The 18,466-nt window shown below is 43.7% G+C and overlaps 1 protein-coding gene across 2 annotated transcripts in view; it reads left to right on the top strand.

The window, feature by feature from the left end:
* CACHD1 (cache domain containing 1) overlaps positions 1 to 18,466 on the top strand; it is a 123,379-nt gene that overhangs the window by 65,106 nt on the left and 39,807 nt on the right. For both annotated transcript variants that reach the window (XM_060276842.1, XM_035121480.2), the window contains exons 5-9: positions 8,014 to 8,140; positions 12,141 to 12,285; positions 13,150 to 13,366; positions 16,934 to 17,083; positions 17,314 to 17,547. In XM_060276842.1, the coding sequence (XP_060132825.1) occupies positions 8,014 to 8,140; positions 12,141 to 12,285; positions 13,150 to 13,366; positions 16,934 to 17,083; positions 17,314 to 17,547 (873 nt within the window). The remainder of the gene's footprint in view (positions 1 to 8,013; positions 8,141 to 12,140; positions 12,286 to 13,149; positions 13,367 to 16,933; positions 17,084 to 17,313; positions 17,548 to 18,466) is intronic.

The raw sequence follows: 18,466 nt of genomic DNA, 5'->3' as shown, positions 1-18,466 counted from the left end.
TGGTTTAGCAAAAAATAAAAATAAAATAACCACATTCCTGTTAACACATTCTCACTACCAACTCCTATCCTAGAAATGAATGGCCAATCACTTTTGTAAAATTCTGCCATTCTGGAGCTGTGGTGCTTTTCCTGCAGAGTTGCAGTGAGCTATTTAAAAGGGACCCTGAAAAACTTTTTGTAGAGGTAATCAGGTTTTCTGGAAGAGTACTGTACTTAAAAGTGCCTTACTTCTAATATTTGGAGCACCTGGAATTTGCAAGCCTGCTTTTCATGACTTTTTGGCTTCTCTGTTTATATCTTCTCCCCCCCCCATTTTTTTTTAAAAAAACCAATGTGTATTTATATAGCTGCTAAGTGAGGATCATTCACGCATTTGATAAAATAAGCTTATATGCGAAAGCTTAGGTACCACAAAACTCTTTCCTTGCCCCCCCCACCAGGGGTTAGGTAAAAACATTTGGCACATACCCAGTTTCTTTAATCAGGGTTGAATCTTGGCACTGTGAAAAGGCAAAATTCTGAGGTCATCTCTTTAAGTGCAGCGTGTCCAGTAGATTTTAGCTACAGGCATGGGTTTGAAAATTTAAGAGAGGCATACTGACAATGCATGACTTTGGTGCAATGCTGTCAGGTTTGCAAAATCCCACACAAAGCACTTGTTAGTTCTTCCTGATTAAAAATTACCTTAAATGCGTGAAGCCCGTAACAGGAGACGGGCCCCTTGTGGAGACAATCTTAAAAAACTTCAGAGAGAATGCTAAAATGATAACGCTTGGCACTTATGGATAACACTTGCAAGATATAAAGCATATTGGAATCATTAACTAATTAATCTTCAAACATACTAAAAATGGAACATGATTACTCATTATGTAACAGTTACTTTAATAAGTCACATATTGAGTATTAAAGTTGAATGCCTTAGGCTAGAATGAGAGCAGCACCCTTTCCACATGGTATATGTAATATGGCAATCCTCTGTTGGAAGCTAAAAATAGATTCTCTCTCACCTCTCTTTTTTCTGTTTATGTCAGTTTCCTCAACTGTGCCTTATGTGGTTCAGGCATCCTGAGGAATGGGGCGTTGAGAGGCCGGAATGTCACTCAATGCATATCTAAAGTTATTTAAGAAAGCGTTGGGGGACCCAACCAGCCAGATGGGTGGGATATAAATAATAAAATTATTATGATGGGATAAAAACCTCAATCTGGATCAAATGTTTCGCAATGCAACTTCTTTTACTGTACAGTACTGTTAAATTTCAGGTAATAAAAACAGCAAATTAAAAAGTGTTCTCTCCAACAGCTAGTGATAACGATTTCCCACTGTAAAATTCCCATATTTTATTGTCTTTTATCATTGCATGATGCATGCCATCAATTGACACGAACTGTTGTTTGCATCCTTTTGAAAATCAGTCTGTGTTTATGGGGGTGCATTGGTTCAGACTTAAAGTGAAACTTTTGTTGTTGTTGTTGCCTTGTACCAAATAACTAGTTTTAGCCAAGTACAAATACATTGTAATTTTTCAAGCTTTTCATTGCAGTAGAAGAGACCTGAATATAAGCCACACTTTCCCCACAAATTTTGACCGTGAAAAGTTAAAAGTGCAGCTTATATTTGCGACCTTATGGTATGCAGTCAGGAGCGCGGGGCAAACAGCGCCCACCCCACGCATAGTCCCCTGTCCTCTCCCCCAAGGCCGGGAAGGGAGAGAGCAAGGAAGGGGAAAGGCCACTGTCAACCCAGTGCAACTCCCCCCCCCCCAAGTATGCGCCCAGCAGCAGTGAGGAAGGGAGCAACTTATATTTGGGTGTTTTTTTTATCTTTTCTTTTTCCTCCAATTTTTCGGGTGCAGCTTATATTCGGGCCAATACAGTATGTGAATCCAGTGGCCCTTAGGGGAGAGTTTCAATTTGTTCTCTTGCCGGCAAGAGACTTTATTCATGACTGCATCTTTTCTCTGCTCAGATTTTTTACTGAAGTGCAAATTGGGGGTATTGTTTGTGTGTTTAACAATTGTAATGTGGGCCTCAGTTCTTCCCTAATTTTTTCATAGTTTTCTTTTCAATGTTTGTACTTTAATCCTAAAGTTGGGAGCGTGGAGACTACTGTGCAGGTGTACCCTGGCTTCATGTCTATTAGTTTAAAGCAGTTCCATAGCTCAGTGAATTGAGTACATGTATTGCATGTATAAGGTTCCTGATTCAGTCTCTTGGCATCTCCAATTATGAAGATGTTCAGGTAGCAGAACTGAGAAGGACCTTTGTGGAAGCCCCAGTACAGCTAGTGCCAATCAGAGCAGATGTACCAAAAGGTTTACTTGGCTTTGATAATCAGAGCTGGATTGAATGTTCGCATTTCTGCTGCAAAAAAATATCCCTCTGGCACCTGAAACATCTCCTGAAATCCCAGATTGCTTACCTCTGTTTGCCCTTGTTTTGCTGTTTGTTTCCAAATCAGCAGGAGTTTTTTTTTCCTCATGGCTCTTTGCATGTCGACAACATGATCCCAGAAACTGGAACACATAATCAGCTTGGTAGCGTCATGCTGATATCATTTAACCATCTATAGGTAATTACATGATGCCACCACAAAACCCAATTCCGACTGAGGGCAATGCTTCCTGCCCTCATTCTGAATGGACAAAATATTTTCACCCCTGTTTCCACTTCCTCAAAATTCACTGAAAAGTGAGGTGCTTTTCACAGCTGGCAAGTGTTCACAAATGAAGCTTTCTCCCTGTGCTTACCCTTAGTAAATAAATGTTATGGTGTATTGGGGAGCAAAACCTGTGTTTATGCGCTTAATGACCAGGGCTGGTGCCTGGCTGGCCTGGCAGCCAGGAAGCTGGTGAGTGAGTGGTGCAAAGGTTTCAGCAAGATAAAGCTGCTGCCAAGGCTCAGCACAGAGCAATTACTCCGGCAGACAGGTTTCTTAAAAGTTGGGAGCAAATCCTGAGTCAGCAATTCGGCAAGGCCAGCAGGGCTCCTTTTGATTGCCCAGATCACCTGATCCAGCTGGGCCATCAAGTTGCAGAATACTTTCCAGCTGCTATCCAGAGTGGTGCTGCAAAGCAGCAAGGATCAGCCAGCAACTCTCTCTGTGGTGGTCCAGGGAGTAAGGTGTCAGGGCAATGCTGTCAGCTGTTTTGCTCTCAGCTGGGTGCTGACTTACAAAAATGAGGCTTAATAGTTTACGTTGCATATTAGTCAATCTGCTTTGGAAGGTGGGGGAACCCCCAGAACAAATTTAGGAGCGAGCAGAGGGGGAGAATGTTCCACAGCACTATGAGATATCATTGAGCTCATGGAACATCCTCCTTAGCACTGCATTGAATACAAGGCCTAGGAAGGATCAGAAGATGTCATGTAGAGTTTCAGAATTGGCTGCACAATGCCGCTACTAACCCAGATTTCTTTCGGCCCTGGAGCTGTATGATCGAGATGGTGCTATATATTGGCCTCCTGCTGTTCTCATCTAGCAGTCAAGATCACTTGTGTGGTTCCTCTTTGGAAGCCTGATACCAGACCAAAAAAATCTGGTCCATTGCTTACTGTTCGCTTTAACAGACTGCAATGCCCATCCACTGCCTAACAGATAATAAAAGTTTTCAGAGCCTGTAGGGCATGTGTGTAGCTCTAGATCACGGGTGTCAAACACAAGGCCCGCGGGCCAAATCCGGCCCGCCAGACCTCGTCATGTGGCCCGCCGAGCGCCCCAGCCAGCGGGACCCAGCAGCGGGACCTTGCTGCTGAAGCGCCACGCCAACAAAGCGTCGACAGACAGCTGGGGCCGGGGGGGGGGTAGAAAGGCGGCCGGAGCAGCGCTGCGTGGAGCGCCCCGAGCCACAGCAGGAGAAGGAGGAGGCAGCTTGCCGGGTCAGCGCCCAGCAGTGCCGCCCGGAGAGTCCCGAGCCTCTGGGACGCAGCAGTGCTCTGTAGCACTTTGAATCCTCCTCCTCCTGCCATGGCTCGGCGCCTGGAAACGGCTGCTGCTGCTGCTGCTGCTGCTGAAGCACAGACAAAGCACCCAGCAGCGCCGCATGGAGGAGGAGGAGGATTCAAAGTGCTACAGAGCACTGCTGCGTCCCAGAGGCTCGGGACTCTCCGCACGGCACTGCCGGGCACCGACCCGGCAAGCCTCCTCCTCCTCCTCCTCTTGCCTCACCTCCTCCTCCTCCTCTTCCTGCCGTGGCTCAGCCTCATGAACGTGAGCTCAGCAGCGGCTCAGCCTCACGAACGTGCAACTCTGAGGCTTTACGCACTTCTCCTAAAACAGACACCCGCTGCCTCACGCTGCAGGGGAAATGCTTTTTGCCCCTGGGTCCCTTCACGCTCTTTTCTGGCGCTGAATCGAGGCGGTGACCCCCCCTTCCCTTTCTTTCTTCCTCTCTCTCGTTCTTATTCTTTCTTTCCCTCTCCTTCCTTCCTTCTTTATCTCTGTCTTCTCTCCCTCTTTCTTTTTCTTTCCTTCTTTATTTATTCCTTCTTTCCTACTCTTCTTTCTCTCACCTCTTTCCTTCCTCTCTCCCTCCTGCTCCCTCTTTTCTGTCTTCCTTCCTTCCTTCCTTTCTTCCTTCCGTCCTTCCCATCTTTCTTCCTCTCCCTCATTCTTATTCTTTCTTTCCCTCTACTTCCTTCCTTCTTTCTCCCTTTCCGTCTTCTCTCCCTCTTTCTTTTTCTTTCCTTCTTTATTCCCTTCCTTATTTCCTACTCTTCTTTCTCTCCCCTATTTCCTTCCTTCCTTCCTCTCTCCCCCCACTCCCTCTTTTTTCTTCCTTCCTTCCTTCCTTCCTCCCTCCCTCCCTCCCCTCCCCTCCCTCTCCTCAGAAACATAGGATGCTGCTTTATACTTCTGGCCCTTAAACCCTGGAACCAGGAGAGCAGCTCCAGTGAGTCAACCACAGCCAGTCCCTTTGGTGAAGGGTGGTGGCTCACTGGCAGAACATCTGTCCTGCATGCAGAAGGACCCCAGCATCTCCAGGTACTAGTAGCTCTGCAAAGGTCCTGCATGAAACCCTAGCGAGCCTCCACCACCCAGTGCAGTTACCAAAAATCATTTTTCAATAAATTGTACAATAATTGTACATTTGAATATCTACTTGCCATTATTCTGACTATGTTTCTGCTTTCAGAGCTAGTTATTACTTACATTATTACAAAAAAACAGTAATAATTGAATGCAGTGACAATAATTTAGGATAATAAAGAGTGGACACATAGTCCTACAGATACAACCGGCCCTTTGAGGGTGACCAAACTGCTGATGCGGCCCCCAATGAATTTGAGTTTGACACCCCTGCTCTAGATCATTGTTCCTGTGTTTTTATATTTTTATATTTGCATTTTGAAAACTGGCACCTGGAGTTTGCAAGATTCATTGGAGATATTTTGTATTCGAGGACGCTTGGTATACTGCAGTTCTCCTGTTTCCCAATCTGTTTTTCTTAAAAGTAAAAAATAAAAATTCTCCAAAAAATGTAATTTAGCATAAGGAGCTGACATAGAGCTGGTGTTCTGACTTATTTGGTAAAATGTGTCTAACAGCTGTTTCTTCTCCAAGCTTAAATACCGCCTTAAAATTTCAAGTCTCACTCCATAAATTAAAAATCTGCACTTGAAAAGCTGTCTATTTGAATAATTAAGAAAGTGCAGTCTGGGAGAGTAAGTGAGCATAGTCTAGTAACTTGAACTTGCAGCTAGGAGCAAATTCCCCAAGGCTTATATTACTTGCTTGGCTGCTTCACTCGCTTTGAGCTTTTGGATAAGTTACTGCATTTCTCTGCACACAGCTCCATATTTGTAAGATGAGAACAATCCTGCCTCATCTGTGCGTTTGTGAAGGTGCTTTGAATGGAGTCATGGTGGGGAGTCCTGGTATCTGCACCATATTAGTACTATTCTCTTCATACTACACAGGCTTATCTAATATTAAGACTTTTTTATTCTCTATAAGAAAGAGCATTTAGTATTTATGGATTGTTTGAAGCTGAGGCTCACAGTCATGAAATAAAACCAGTTACTTAGAGCAGGGAAGTTTGCCTTCGTAGGAAAAGCAAAGCTAAGAGGTTTAAGGAATAGCAACATAGGTCCTGTTCTGTAAATTTTGGGGAAAGATTTGTGTTCAGGGAAAGAACAAGAGCATGGTAACTATTAAAATGTGGCAGAGGAAGGAAAAAGAAGACAAACTTCATACAGTGAAAATATATATTGTTGTAGACACACTCTTAAAATGATATAATTAACTCAGTGGAATAGAACAAGTTGAATTTACAGTGAAGTCTCATTATATCATGGATTAAAGTGAGGCTTGCATGTGCTGGGAAGCATGGAAACAGTGTGAAGGAATGGGACCTGCTACAAAACGTTGCAGTATATCTTCACAACATTCCCCCACCCACCCGAAAAACACCAGGAGAGAACTTCTGGTCAGGGTTTCAGTCAGCCATGTTTCTTCTGTACCAGAGATGGGGAACTTGTGGCTTTCCAGAAGTTATTGTTAGATTCCAGTTCCCATCACTAGCATGGTCAGGAATGAGTCTGCTGAGCCAGACCAAGGAGGATATCATGAGCACCTTCAGGGAGTTCTGGCAGGAAGACAGGGCTGGAACCAGGCCTTGTGGGGCAGGGCCTTCTCGCAACTAGGGTTGCTGCTTCAGCTTTTGCACTAGTTACCACACTCCACTGGGCTCCTACGGTAGACAGCTTCAGTGATGGATGGGTGGTAGGACATTTGAATGAATGTTAAGCTTTGCTTTCATACATGCTGACTGCCCGCCATCTTCAATTACAGTACAGTGGTACCTCGGTTTACAAACACAATTGGTTCCGGAAGTCTGTACTTAACCTGAAGTGTACTTAACGTGAAGTGAACTTTACCATTGAAAGTAATGGAAAGTGGATTAATCCGTTCCAGACAGTTCGTGGAGTACTTAAACTGAAGTGTACTTAACCTGAAGCGAACTTTCCCACTGAAAGCAATGGAAAGTGGATTCATCTGTTCCAGACGGGTCCGCACAGTACTCAACCTGAAGCGTACTTAACCCGAGGTATGAGTGTAATTGGTTCTGGAAGTCCGTACTTAACCTGAAGCGTACTTAACCTGAAGCATACTTTCCCATTGAAAGTAATGGGAAGTGGATTAATCCGTTCCAGACAGGTCCGCGGAGTACTTAAACTGAAAATACTCAAACCGAGGCATACTTAAACTGAGGTATGACTGTACTCAAAATCAATAGGTCTGTAGTTCTACCTGGACTATAGATTTCATAGCTCTGTGGGGCTGAAGTATGCTTTGGGTAGCATAAAATGGCGGGTGGCCACCACTGAAAGGAGCAGAGCTTGGCTCCCATTCAAAAGCTGAACTGCCACCCAGCTCTGGAAAGCTTTTGTGGGGACTGACCAAGGGACCCTTCCTTATGTAGGTCACCATTGACTCCTACATTTGTTGTTGGGTATTTGCTTTGAAATGTTCTAATGTTTCACATATTACTATAGCACAGCTTCATGGTTAGTCCATATGTAGAAATCCTATGGTAGTGGTATATACAATGTAAGGGGCATTTACTGTATACTGTCCACCAAGGCTATTTTGTTCAGGAAAATTTACCCTTTGCCCCAAAGGTTTCCTGGCCAGTAACAAAAATCCGAAGTTGCAAACACTTCCACAGCTATTCGTCTCAACCTTAGGTCTGGGAAAATGCCTGGGATGCTTACTTTGCTGAATTGAGGATAGCATGTAGCCTTGCCTAAATTTGCCTAAAGCGTTAGGAGTGAAACATGTCTGGTTTGGGGGGAGGTGTCCTAAAACATGGTTTAAAAAAATGAAAATACAGTAGAGCGTTGATAGTGGACATTCTTATAACTATATACCTGTACTCTGTAAAAAAAAGCATTCTGTTTTGATTTCAGTCACATTAATGTTACTTTAAAGAAACAATTAACCTGTTATTTTAAAACATTATTCTGATTATACTACCATTCATTCACTTTCTCTTTTTAAAAAATAGTACTTGCTGACAATCTGAAGTCCAACCCAGGAATTAAGTGGCAGTACTTTAGTTCAGAAGAAGGCATTTTTACTGTGTTTCCAGCTCACAAATTCCGATGTAAGGGCAATTACGAGCACCGCAGCAGGTACGGTTTTATATTTTTTAAAAAACAAAATCTGGATAGAAAATATATCATGGGTGATTTTATTCGATATAATTTGTAGGCTGCCATCCATTATGAATATTTTATCAGTAAGGGTGGTTATATAATAACCTGACCATTTTCTTTTCAAATGCAGTGTTACCCTGTGAATGTTTAATACACTCGAAACAGGCGTGATGAAAATATGGATTTTAAGTGGGTTTCAGCACATGGTGAAGTTGCAGCGTGATTATTGCCTCAGGTGCTCAAACTTCAGCTCAACAGACATTCAGGGTGCATTCAGATGACTGCAGCTCTACAGTGGAACTGAAGATTTCAAATAGGGTGACACATGCTGGGTGCTGGTGAAACAATCATATGGCTGTTTCACAGTGTGCTAAACAGTTTACTGTTATACTTAATCCCAATTGCCAACACAATAGTTCAGTCTTATGAACCATTAACACCTTCACTTAAAAAGAGGGGGGGGGGAGAGAATCTCACTCTAAAATATTAACAGAGCTTTCTCCAAGAAGTATTAAAATCAAGAAGGCTGAAAGAGCTTTCCGGGAAAGATGGTGATCTCCTTGCTACACACAACACTCACATACTTTGAAATTGCTATATAGCAGAAGCTTAATAGGCTGCTGCCAAACCAGAAAGGTGTGGCAAGTGAAGTTCCATTATTCAATTAAGTTAAATGAGTGAGGAAGTATTCAATTGCAAATGCTGGAAAGGGACTGAAGACAATTTCTAGATTAAGATGTCTACCGTGTTTCCCCTTTTTTAAGGCGTAGCCATAAAGTAAGCCATGGCAGGATTTTTAAACATTTGCTAAACATAAGACATACCCCGAAAATAAGACATACCTCCATGCCATGTGGAGAGAGACCGCCAAGCGCCCCAACCAGCCAGCGGGACTCAGAACGCTGGCTGCAGCAGCAGCAGGAGGAAGCCTGCCGGCTCGGTGCCTGGAGCCAGCTGCTGCAGCGACGAGCGCGCAGAGCACCCGAGCCAGCGGTCTTGCCTCCGCCTGGCCCGACCGAGGAGACCTGCCTCCCCACCGCCCAGATCCGGCGGCTGCAGCGTGGAGCGCATTGAGCGCTCTGCAAGACCGAGCGCTTGGAGCGCTCTGTCGGCCGGGCGGAGTGCCCGAGCCAGCAGCCTCCGCCTGGCCCGGCCGTGGAGACTTCCCTCCCCACCGCCCAGATCCAGCGGCTGCAGCATCGGGCGCTCCGCAGGACCGAGCGCTTGGAGCGCTCTGTCGCGCCGGGCGGAGCGCCCGAGCCAGCGGCCTCCGCCTGGCCCAGCCGTGGAGACCTCCCTCCCCACCGCCCAGATCCAGCGGCTGCAGCGTCGGGCGCTCCGCAGGACCGAGCGCTTGGAGCGCTCTGTCGCGCCGGGCGGAGCGCCTGAGCCAGCGGCCTCCGCCTGGCCCGGCCATGGAGACCTCCCTCCCCACCGCCCAGATCCGGCGGCTACAGCGTCGGGCGCTCCGCAGGACCGAGCGCTTGGAGCGCTCTGTCGCGCCGGGCGGAGCGCCTGAGCCAGCGGCCTCCGCCTGGCCCGGCCGTGGAGACCTCCCTCCCCACCGCCCAGATCCGGCGGCTGCAGCGTCAGGCGCTCCGCAGGACCAAGCGCTTGGAGCGCTCTGTCGCGCCGGGCGGAGCGCCTGAGCCAGCGGCCTCCGCCTGGCCCGGCCATGGAGACCTGACTCCCTGCCGCCCAGATACGGCGGCTGCAGCGTGGAGCGCGTTGAGCGCTCCGCAAGACCAAGCGCTTGGAGCGCTCTGTCGGCCGGGCGGAGTGCCCGAGCCAGCGGTCTCCGCCTGACCCAGCCGAGGAGACCTGCCTCCCCGCCGCCCAGAACCGGCGCAGCGCCAAGCGCTTGGAGCGCCCTGCCGGGCCGGGCGGACCGCCTAAGCCAGTTTTTCTTCTTTTTTTCTTCTCTTTTTGTAATGTACAGAAATGCAAACTATAGCTTATCATCATCATTACTTAATGTACAGAAATGTAATGTACAGAAATGCAAACTATATCTTATCATCATCAGGTAATTAAAAAAAAAAGACACCCCACCGAAAATAAGACACCCTGTGTTTTTTTGAGAAAAAAAAGTTGTAAGACGGTGTCTTAAAAAAGGGGAAACACGGTATCAGCAGTCAAATGCCCTGATCCAGCAAAAGCTATCTACATGCGGAAACAGGTTCCCTGTGTTCCAGGTACAGGGATGTTAGAGAAGTTTATTGGGAAGAAAAGTAACCAATATGAACATACGGTAAGAACGGAGCTGGATCAAGCCAAGTGGCCCATCTAGACCCTGCTCTTTTCTTCCGGCTCAGTGTTCTTGCTCTATCTGATGAATTCAGGGAATTGTAGTTCTATGAGAATACAAATTCCCTCTTAGATAGATTTTCCCATTAATAGAAAGGTAGTTTTCAGAGCTGCTTCAGAAGTATCAGTGTGGCATTTTTATTCCACTCATTTGAATGGATGTTTGTCAGAATTTCCTTTGCATGTCCGCTATGTGTTTTAAAGATCCTAGAGATTAATACTGTACCAGTGTATGGCTGTAGGTTGTTTTAATATTAAGGGCTGATGATGCCAACAAGTATAATCTTATGCTTGTATAATATTTTCCTGCATTCCTTTTTCCTGTAATAAGAATTATCTGGGAGTCTTTGATATAGTAATATTTAGACACAAAGATATTTTGTTTATGCCAGAGAGTCTTTGGTCTTGAGAAATTGAGAGGTGGAACAGGGTGTGTATGTTCCTGTTTTGTCTTTTTAATTTCCTTTGTCGGGATTCCTTTGTCAAGATTTTCAAACCTCAGTGGAAAAAACAACAACCTTGTTTTAGTCAAACCCTTCTCAACATGCAAATACTCTGCTCCCTTAATAGACCTGACAAAGACTTCCTTTTAATAGTATGCAGAGATAAGAAAGTATTGCAGATTATTGACCTTTATGAATGAATTACATTCTAGGGCATTAATAGGAAAGGCTATCATGGCAAGAGACTTTGTCTGATTATCATAAACCCAAGCCTAATGCACTAATGCAATTTTACACATTTGCCTCCCCCCCCCCCCGCCCTACATGCTAGCTATACTGTGCTGTAATAATTTCTCCAGCTGCTTAGCAGTCACTGCATCAGCTGATATAGCTGTAAACCAGTTCAGACCTCATGCTTTCGGTGCAAAACAGGGATTCTTTGTTGAAACAAGTTATGCATGATGTAAACATCATAATTGGTTGGACTATTACTAAATGATGGATTTAAAATTGGATACCTAAGACTTACTCAGATAACCCAGTATAATTTTTCCTGTTGTGTTCAAGAATTAGACTTGCACACACTGTTTGTGTACCATTCACACATTTGCACAGCAGACTCTCTGGGGAAGCTAATTCACTTTTAATGCTTGAAATCTTTATCATGGGTTGTCCTCTCAAAAGTCTCAGCAGGTAAGGTCACTGTTGTTCCAGTGTTTATAAATATTTGGGGAGAATTTTGCCCAAGGCTGCCAAACAAGTCAACCACTAATCTGGGCTTTGCTCAACCAAAAATAAGCACATGAAAAAAGTAAAGCTAGCATCCCTATGAGCTCTCAAAACATGTTCCAATCATTGTCTAAGAGCTCTTTCATATGGCACCTTTTGCAGTTCTTGGCACAGTGTGGTGTAGTGGTTAGAATGTTGGGCTTAGGACCTGGGAAACCAGGGTTCAAATCCTCTCTCGGCCATGAAGTTCACTTAGGTGACCTTTGGCCAGTCACTGCCTCTCAGCCTAACCTACCTCACAGGGTTGTTGTGCGGATTAAATGAGGAAAGGAAGAACCATGTACACTACCTTGAGAGCTCCAAAGGGAGGGGGAGTTGGGGTGTAAATGCAATAAATATATAAACATTTACAATACTAAGCAGTGCCTTCCAATGAATTCTCCTTCAGTTTTGTTCAAAGTTTCTGTGCACTTTCCTGACTTCTTTTTCAATTTCAGGCCTGTCTACGTCTCTACAGTTAGACCTCAGTCTAAACACATAGTTGTCATTGTGGACCACGGGGCTTCCGTTACAGAGACACAACTCCAAATTGCTAAGGATGCATCCCAAGTTATTCTTAACTCAATAGATGAACATGATAAAGTGAGTTAACTCTTGCAAGATAAGTGACATGTCATGGTTTTAAATATTCATTTTTGTTTTGGAGGTGCCTCCAAGGCCCAGTGTGTCAGTACTGCACTTCCCCCAGTCATAGCTTTAGGCAGGCTTAGAGTGCCCCTAAAGCCTGGTGCTGGTGCACCCCAGTTTTCTAGCCTTGAAGAAATTCAGGATTCCGCCCCCCCCCCCGCCATGTGATTATTGGCTTCAAATGTGCTCTGATCATCTGAAGCCCAGCATTTTTGCAGGAGAAGAAGAGGATGAGCATGGGACAACTATCGTACATATAATACTCTGCTTCTCAAGTCATCAGTGCAGTGGAACAGGGATGTTTGCTGTGGTTTGCAAATTTGGGGGCCTCAGCTGGCATATTTTGTGGAAGAATGGGGAGGGGGAGATGAGTCTTCAGTAAAACTTCCTTCTGTGGTTACTTCAAATGTGGTAGTTTCCACACAGGTTATTCAGAAGACTCATAAATGTGATTGTCTTGTACTTGGCAATAACATCCCTTTCTCCTTAAAATCCTATGCTGGTGTAGCCCTAATGCCCATTACTGGTAGTCTAGAAACTCAGCAGGTTTACGTATGAGCAGAAACTTGCAAGGTTTACCTATGAGCAGAAACTGTCATACTTCCTTCGCAAAACAAAGGCCAAAATCTCTCTCTCACACACAAGTCTAACTCTTTTCAAGGTCGACAGATTTATACCTCAAGTGTTCTTTTCTTAGACAATTGAATCTTAAACCCACATAGACTTTTCTGTTGGCTTATCATGGGGTGTGCTATAATACGGCACATAAAGAATTCTAAACGGTAGGGTAATCCAATATATGTATTTCTCTCTTTTAAGATCTCTGTGTTAACTGTGGCAGACACAGTGAGAACCTGTTCCTTGGATCAGTGCTATAAGACATTTCTGTCTCCTGCCACCAGCGAGACAAAAAGGAAAATGTCCACCTTCGTTAGCAATATAAAGTCATCTGACAGCCCTACGCAGCATGCGGCAGGATTTCAAAAAGCGTTTCAGCTGATACGAAATACAAACAATAGCACAAAACTCCAAGCAAGTAAGTCTATTATTATGCAGTATTAATGGAGTACCCCCCCCCGCCCTCTTACCCTTGCATCTTTCTTTCTTGCATTTACTTTTTTTATTTTACTATCTCCTTTTAGCAGGGGATAGAGCAGGCATCCCCATCCAGATGTTTTGGACTACAATCCCCATCATCTCTGACCACTGGTCCTGTTAGCTAGGGATCATGGGAGTTGTAGGCCGAAACATCTGGAGGGCTGCAGTTTGGGGATGCCTGGGATAGAGGGTTGTAACATTTTGAAGTACTAGTTTTTATCCCCCCCCCCCCCGAAAGGACAGTGGTTGTTTTTTTAAAAAATGAATGTGATGCACACCGGCTGAAAGAAGGTTTCGTTTCATCTTCGTCTTCACCTCTGCCAGCTTTCCTTTCCTCACATCCCTTAGTAACTGCAAGGCCATATTAGCTAGATGTTTCACACAGAATCATCTCATGGGGCAAATAAGGTAATTCCTTTGTGAATCCAACTAATGTCCGAACTGCTAGAAGTCAGTTTTCATCCACTGACACATAATGGCCCAAATAATGAAATGGATGTAGTTCCAATTTGAAACTTAGCAAATGTGGGCTTCACCAGTATCTAGTCCTGAGGCCTAGGGTGTTATGTGCTGTAGGTAAGGTAAAGGTAGCACAGTGTCTGCCACAAGTCAAGTAACAAACCTCAGACAAAAGGTTTTTTTTGTATTCAAACAAACAAAACAAAATGTATTTCATTCCCAAGAAAAAAATTAGTTTAGGGCTGAGAGTTTCACTTGTGCCAGCACACTCTGTCCTGGTGTCTGTGCACAAAACCAGGCCTCAACCTTGAAATAAGTGAAAAATGTGGGAGATTTTTGCAGTCGAATGCATGAAAATACTCCTGAGCAGATGCAGGGTTTGCTACCATGGAGCCACTGCAGAGCAGAAATTAATTAGAAGAGCTTCATATTGGAAGGTGCCCTTTCCAGGCAGTCTTGACCCCTGACAGTTTACTGAAGGAATCAAGCACCATTTGTGTGCAGCAGCTGCTGAAAAGCAAGCACCTTGCACTGTTCCAGCTCCAACAGCATGTGCTGAGGGCAGTTGTACAACTACCAGTTTGATCTCTGCATGGATTGCTTTTGAGCATGCCATCGCAGTCTAATCCAATAAAGTTGTTGTGGCCTGCTTGAAGCCCAGAATTCGTTACATCCTGATGGCAGTGTGTCTCTCACAAACCTTCTATCGAACATTTGCTGTCTACACAGTCCTGTATATACATAATAGTATACACGGGTAGACGATCCAGTTTGAAAAGGCGAAAAGTAAGATGGCAGGAATGCAAAGCCTTCATCCTTATAGTTGCAAGTGCTAAACAGGAGTAGAGTACATAATAGTTACTGAAGCGTCAAGCTCCTCCCTAACTGGTGGGGTATTAAGTAGGAGCACAATACTTAGATCGGTATAAAACTCCTTGCAATGCAGATGGATAAAGACAAATTGGGCAGGTGGCACCCAATAATGAACATTTATTTGGTTCTGTTTCAGTGTTCAGGGTTTCGACACTGTTTTAGAGTTTCAGCTTTATTTTTGTAGTTGTATTTTTTTTCTTGTCTCAAAACACAAGGCATGTTTTTCTATTCTTGTGGGAAACCCTTTTCTTCTAAAATGGCTTTGTGTATCACTTTTGTTCCTTGCTAAAATAGGCACTGGGAGCATATGCTAGCCTTTAAAGCTGAGGTACTGTATATTGTGCACAAACAACAGCGTGGAGGGGCCATACCACTCCATACTTTCAGAAATGGGACGTGCAAAGTACTTCCATTTCCTTGTAAACAATCCTCTTGCTTGTTTTCATTTCCAGCAGAAAAAAATTATTATTCTGATGTGTTGCGAGGTTTCTAACTTCCTGCTCTCCCAGCAGGCTCTGCATGCATGTCAAATAAACCACACAATATATTTTTTTTATAAAAAAAAATGGAGATTTGGAATGCACATTACTGAGGCATATCTGGTTTGAGAGATAAGAATGATAATGAAAAGATGGATGTTTGCATACCTCTCAGCTAGTCTCCAAAAGAGCAGTGGCTACCTCTAATTAATTTACATTCTTACAGTTCTTTCATTCCAGAGGATTTCACAACACTTTCATAAATGATAAATCCTTACAAAGCTGTTACAGCAATTCAGTAACCTAGGATAAAAACTGAAAATAAGTGCCAATAGTCAGATGGAATTCAGTGTGTTGACAATGGAAAATATATGGCCAAAGGTTTAAAAACACTTGAGTACCTTGCACTGCAATTTGTTTAAGTATGTAATAGAAAAGTAAGATCCTAAAATTGTAAGGAAGAACAGTAGCCTGGGCTATAGAACTGCAAAATAAATTAGGTTACAGGTATGACCTCTTTAACAATAGAAGAATGATGTTATGGACAAGTGAGTGGTGTCAATAATATTCCCCACACTCAGTGTTTTCCAGGCACTGACTGGCCCATTGAATAATGCAGTTCTGTAAACTACTGTCTGCCTGTTGATTTGGAAACAAACCTCAGTAATATTCTGCTACTGCTGGATGGCAAATTGCATTTTCTACTTCATCTGGCATGAGAAGCCAAGTTATAAGGAACCAGGCAGAGGGCCTTCTCGGTAGTGGCACCCACCCTGTGGAACGCCCTCCCACCAGATGTCAAAGAGAAAAACAACTTCCAGACTTTTAGGAGACATCTGAAGGCAGCCCTGTTTAGGGAAGCTTTTAATGTTTAATAGATTATTGTATTTTAATGTTTTGTTGGAAGCCAGCCAGAGTGGCTGGGGAAACCCAGCCAGATGGGCGGGGTATTAATTATTATTATTATTATTATTATTATTATTATTATTATTATTATTATTCCCATCGCCCAAAATTGTTGGGTTAGTTTGGAAGTGTCATGTTAAGAGTGATGATACAGAAAACCAGCTTTCATTTCTCCTTATACCAGGTATTTCCTACTTCCTTCCTCCAAAGTGCCAAACTAAATGTGTGTTATGTTTGTTATGCCTATTTACCTAGTAAACATAGATTGGAGTCTGCTTTTGGGGTGTGTGTGTCAAAATGTGTACCTTATGTGGCTATGCTCAGATGCTTTCAACCTCATCCAGTTCCAATATTGAAAGGGGGGGGGGAATAAGATCCTATGGGTTGGATCCAGTGTACTAACTCAGGTCCATTAATTTCATTTTGTCTACTCTGTATACAATCCTATATGTTGTTGCAAATTTAGGAATAAAATATTATAGTCTCCTGGCCAGCGTGCATGCATTGCCATCCCCTCCAAGATCTACACCACACCCAACCAGTCTCCCAAATGGCACAAATCAATGTTATTGTGTTTGGATTAAAGGTTTCTTTTATGTTAGATTCTGGCTTGAATGCTCTGTAGGATGCAGTAGAGTTCCTTCTGCCCAGTCTACCCATTATTGCAGTGGTGGTTTTTATATTTTCATTTACTGAAAAGTCTTGATGCTGGGAATCCAACGTTGCAGATACGTAGCATAACGCGACATATTTTCTAGTCTAACAAGCTCCCACCTTACATATCTCAGATACAGATATGGTCATAATTTACTTGTCGGCTGGAATAACGTCTAGGGATTCTTCAGAAGATGGTAAAAAGACCACACTTCGTGTCATCAATGAAGAAAATGGTTTTCTTAACAACTCTGTAATGATCCTCACCTATGCTCTCATGAATGGTAAGAAGTTATCTTTTAAAAAAGAAAAGAGAAATTAAACTTCTAAGGTTCTTGGGCTTTGATATGGTCAATTGTTGAACTGTAGTCCAACAACCCCATTGTGTGGGTAATGAGATGCCTTTTCCACTGTTTATAAAGATTTCCACATTTGTGCATATATGATGTTTCAGAATTGCTTAATAAGCCGGAGACTTGCGCCTTCTCATCTGACTGTAACATTTCTTTTGCAGAGGGAGTGACAGGTTTAAAAGAATTAGCATTTCTCCGAGATCTGGCAGAACAAAACTCGGCAAAATATGGAGTTCCTGATCGAACTGCTTTACCTGTGATAAAAGGGAGCATGATGGTTCTGAACCAGCTGAGCAATTTGGAAACCACAGTTGGCCGGTTTTATACAAATCTCCCAAACCACATGGTTGATGAAGCAGTGTTCAGTTTGCCCTTTTCAGATGAAATGGGAGATGGTGAGTGCTTCAGGGACCTGGAAATGAAGATGCTTTTTTCGAAAAAATGGAAAGGTTTACAATGACTTTTGTTTCTAACAAACTTTATAGGTGGCATTTTTACATGTCTGCACCTTAGGGAAGCTATAAAATTAGGAGGAGAGTTCCTGTGAGTTATTGTACTAAAAACCCTCCTTCCACAGTACAAGAGGCTTATTTGGAAAATGAGGGCCAGCACTAGGCTATAATGACTGTGTTTGCTTGTCCCAGTACACCATAGTAACAGATAATGGCTTAAGTGTGCTTTGCCCCAGTGTAAACAAGAGCAGCAAACTTCAATCCCTGGCCTAGCCTTACATCCAGACTGGGAGTATGGTTAGTTTTGCTCAAGACAAACCACAGTGTGAAACAAGTATTTGTTCCTGGCTTACCAATCTTTTTACTTGAGTGAAACAAGCCACAGTCTGCGATCTGTACATAATGCTAAACTAGGGATTATGGTTTGTTGCTAGGGAAAGAGTGAAGCAGAAACAAGACTCCACATTTATGGTAAATTATTAGCCACTGCCCACAATGACATGTGAACCGGGCCATTGTCAAGAATGGTTTCTCTTGTTTCAATTGCTGCATATTCCCAAAGGCCTAACAAAATTCTGACGGCTGCTTTTGTCGTAGAAAAGTTACATGAGGAGGAGGCAAACTTTCATTGGAAAAATGGCTTCTGATTTTGAATTGAGGCTCCCTCACCACCATTAGCTTTCTTTGCTCTCGAGTTCCAGATTTATGTTTGTAAAAGTAAATGCATGTTTGGTAATCCATGGGGAACAAGATTGGCTTGTGGCATAGAGGGGACTTCAAGTAGCCACTTTGTTTGCTTCTTCACCAAAAATTTATCCGTGTGACATTTCATTTTTTTATTTATTAAATTTATACACCACCC

Source organism: Zootoca vivipara, chromosome 7 (assembly GCF_963506605.1).
Source record: "Zootoca vivipara chromosome 7, rZooViv1.1, whole genome shotgun sequence".
NCBI lineage: Eukaryota > Metazoa > Chordata > Lepidosauria > Squamata > Lacertidae > Zootoca > Zootoca vivipara.
The sequence above is the reverse complement of the archived record's forward strand: the minus strand, read 5'-3'. Positions and strand labels throughout refer to the sequence as shown.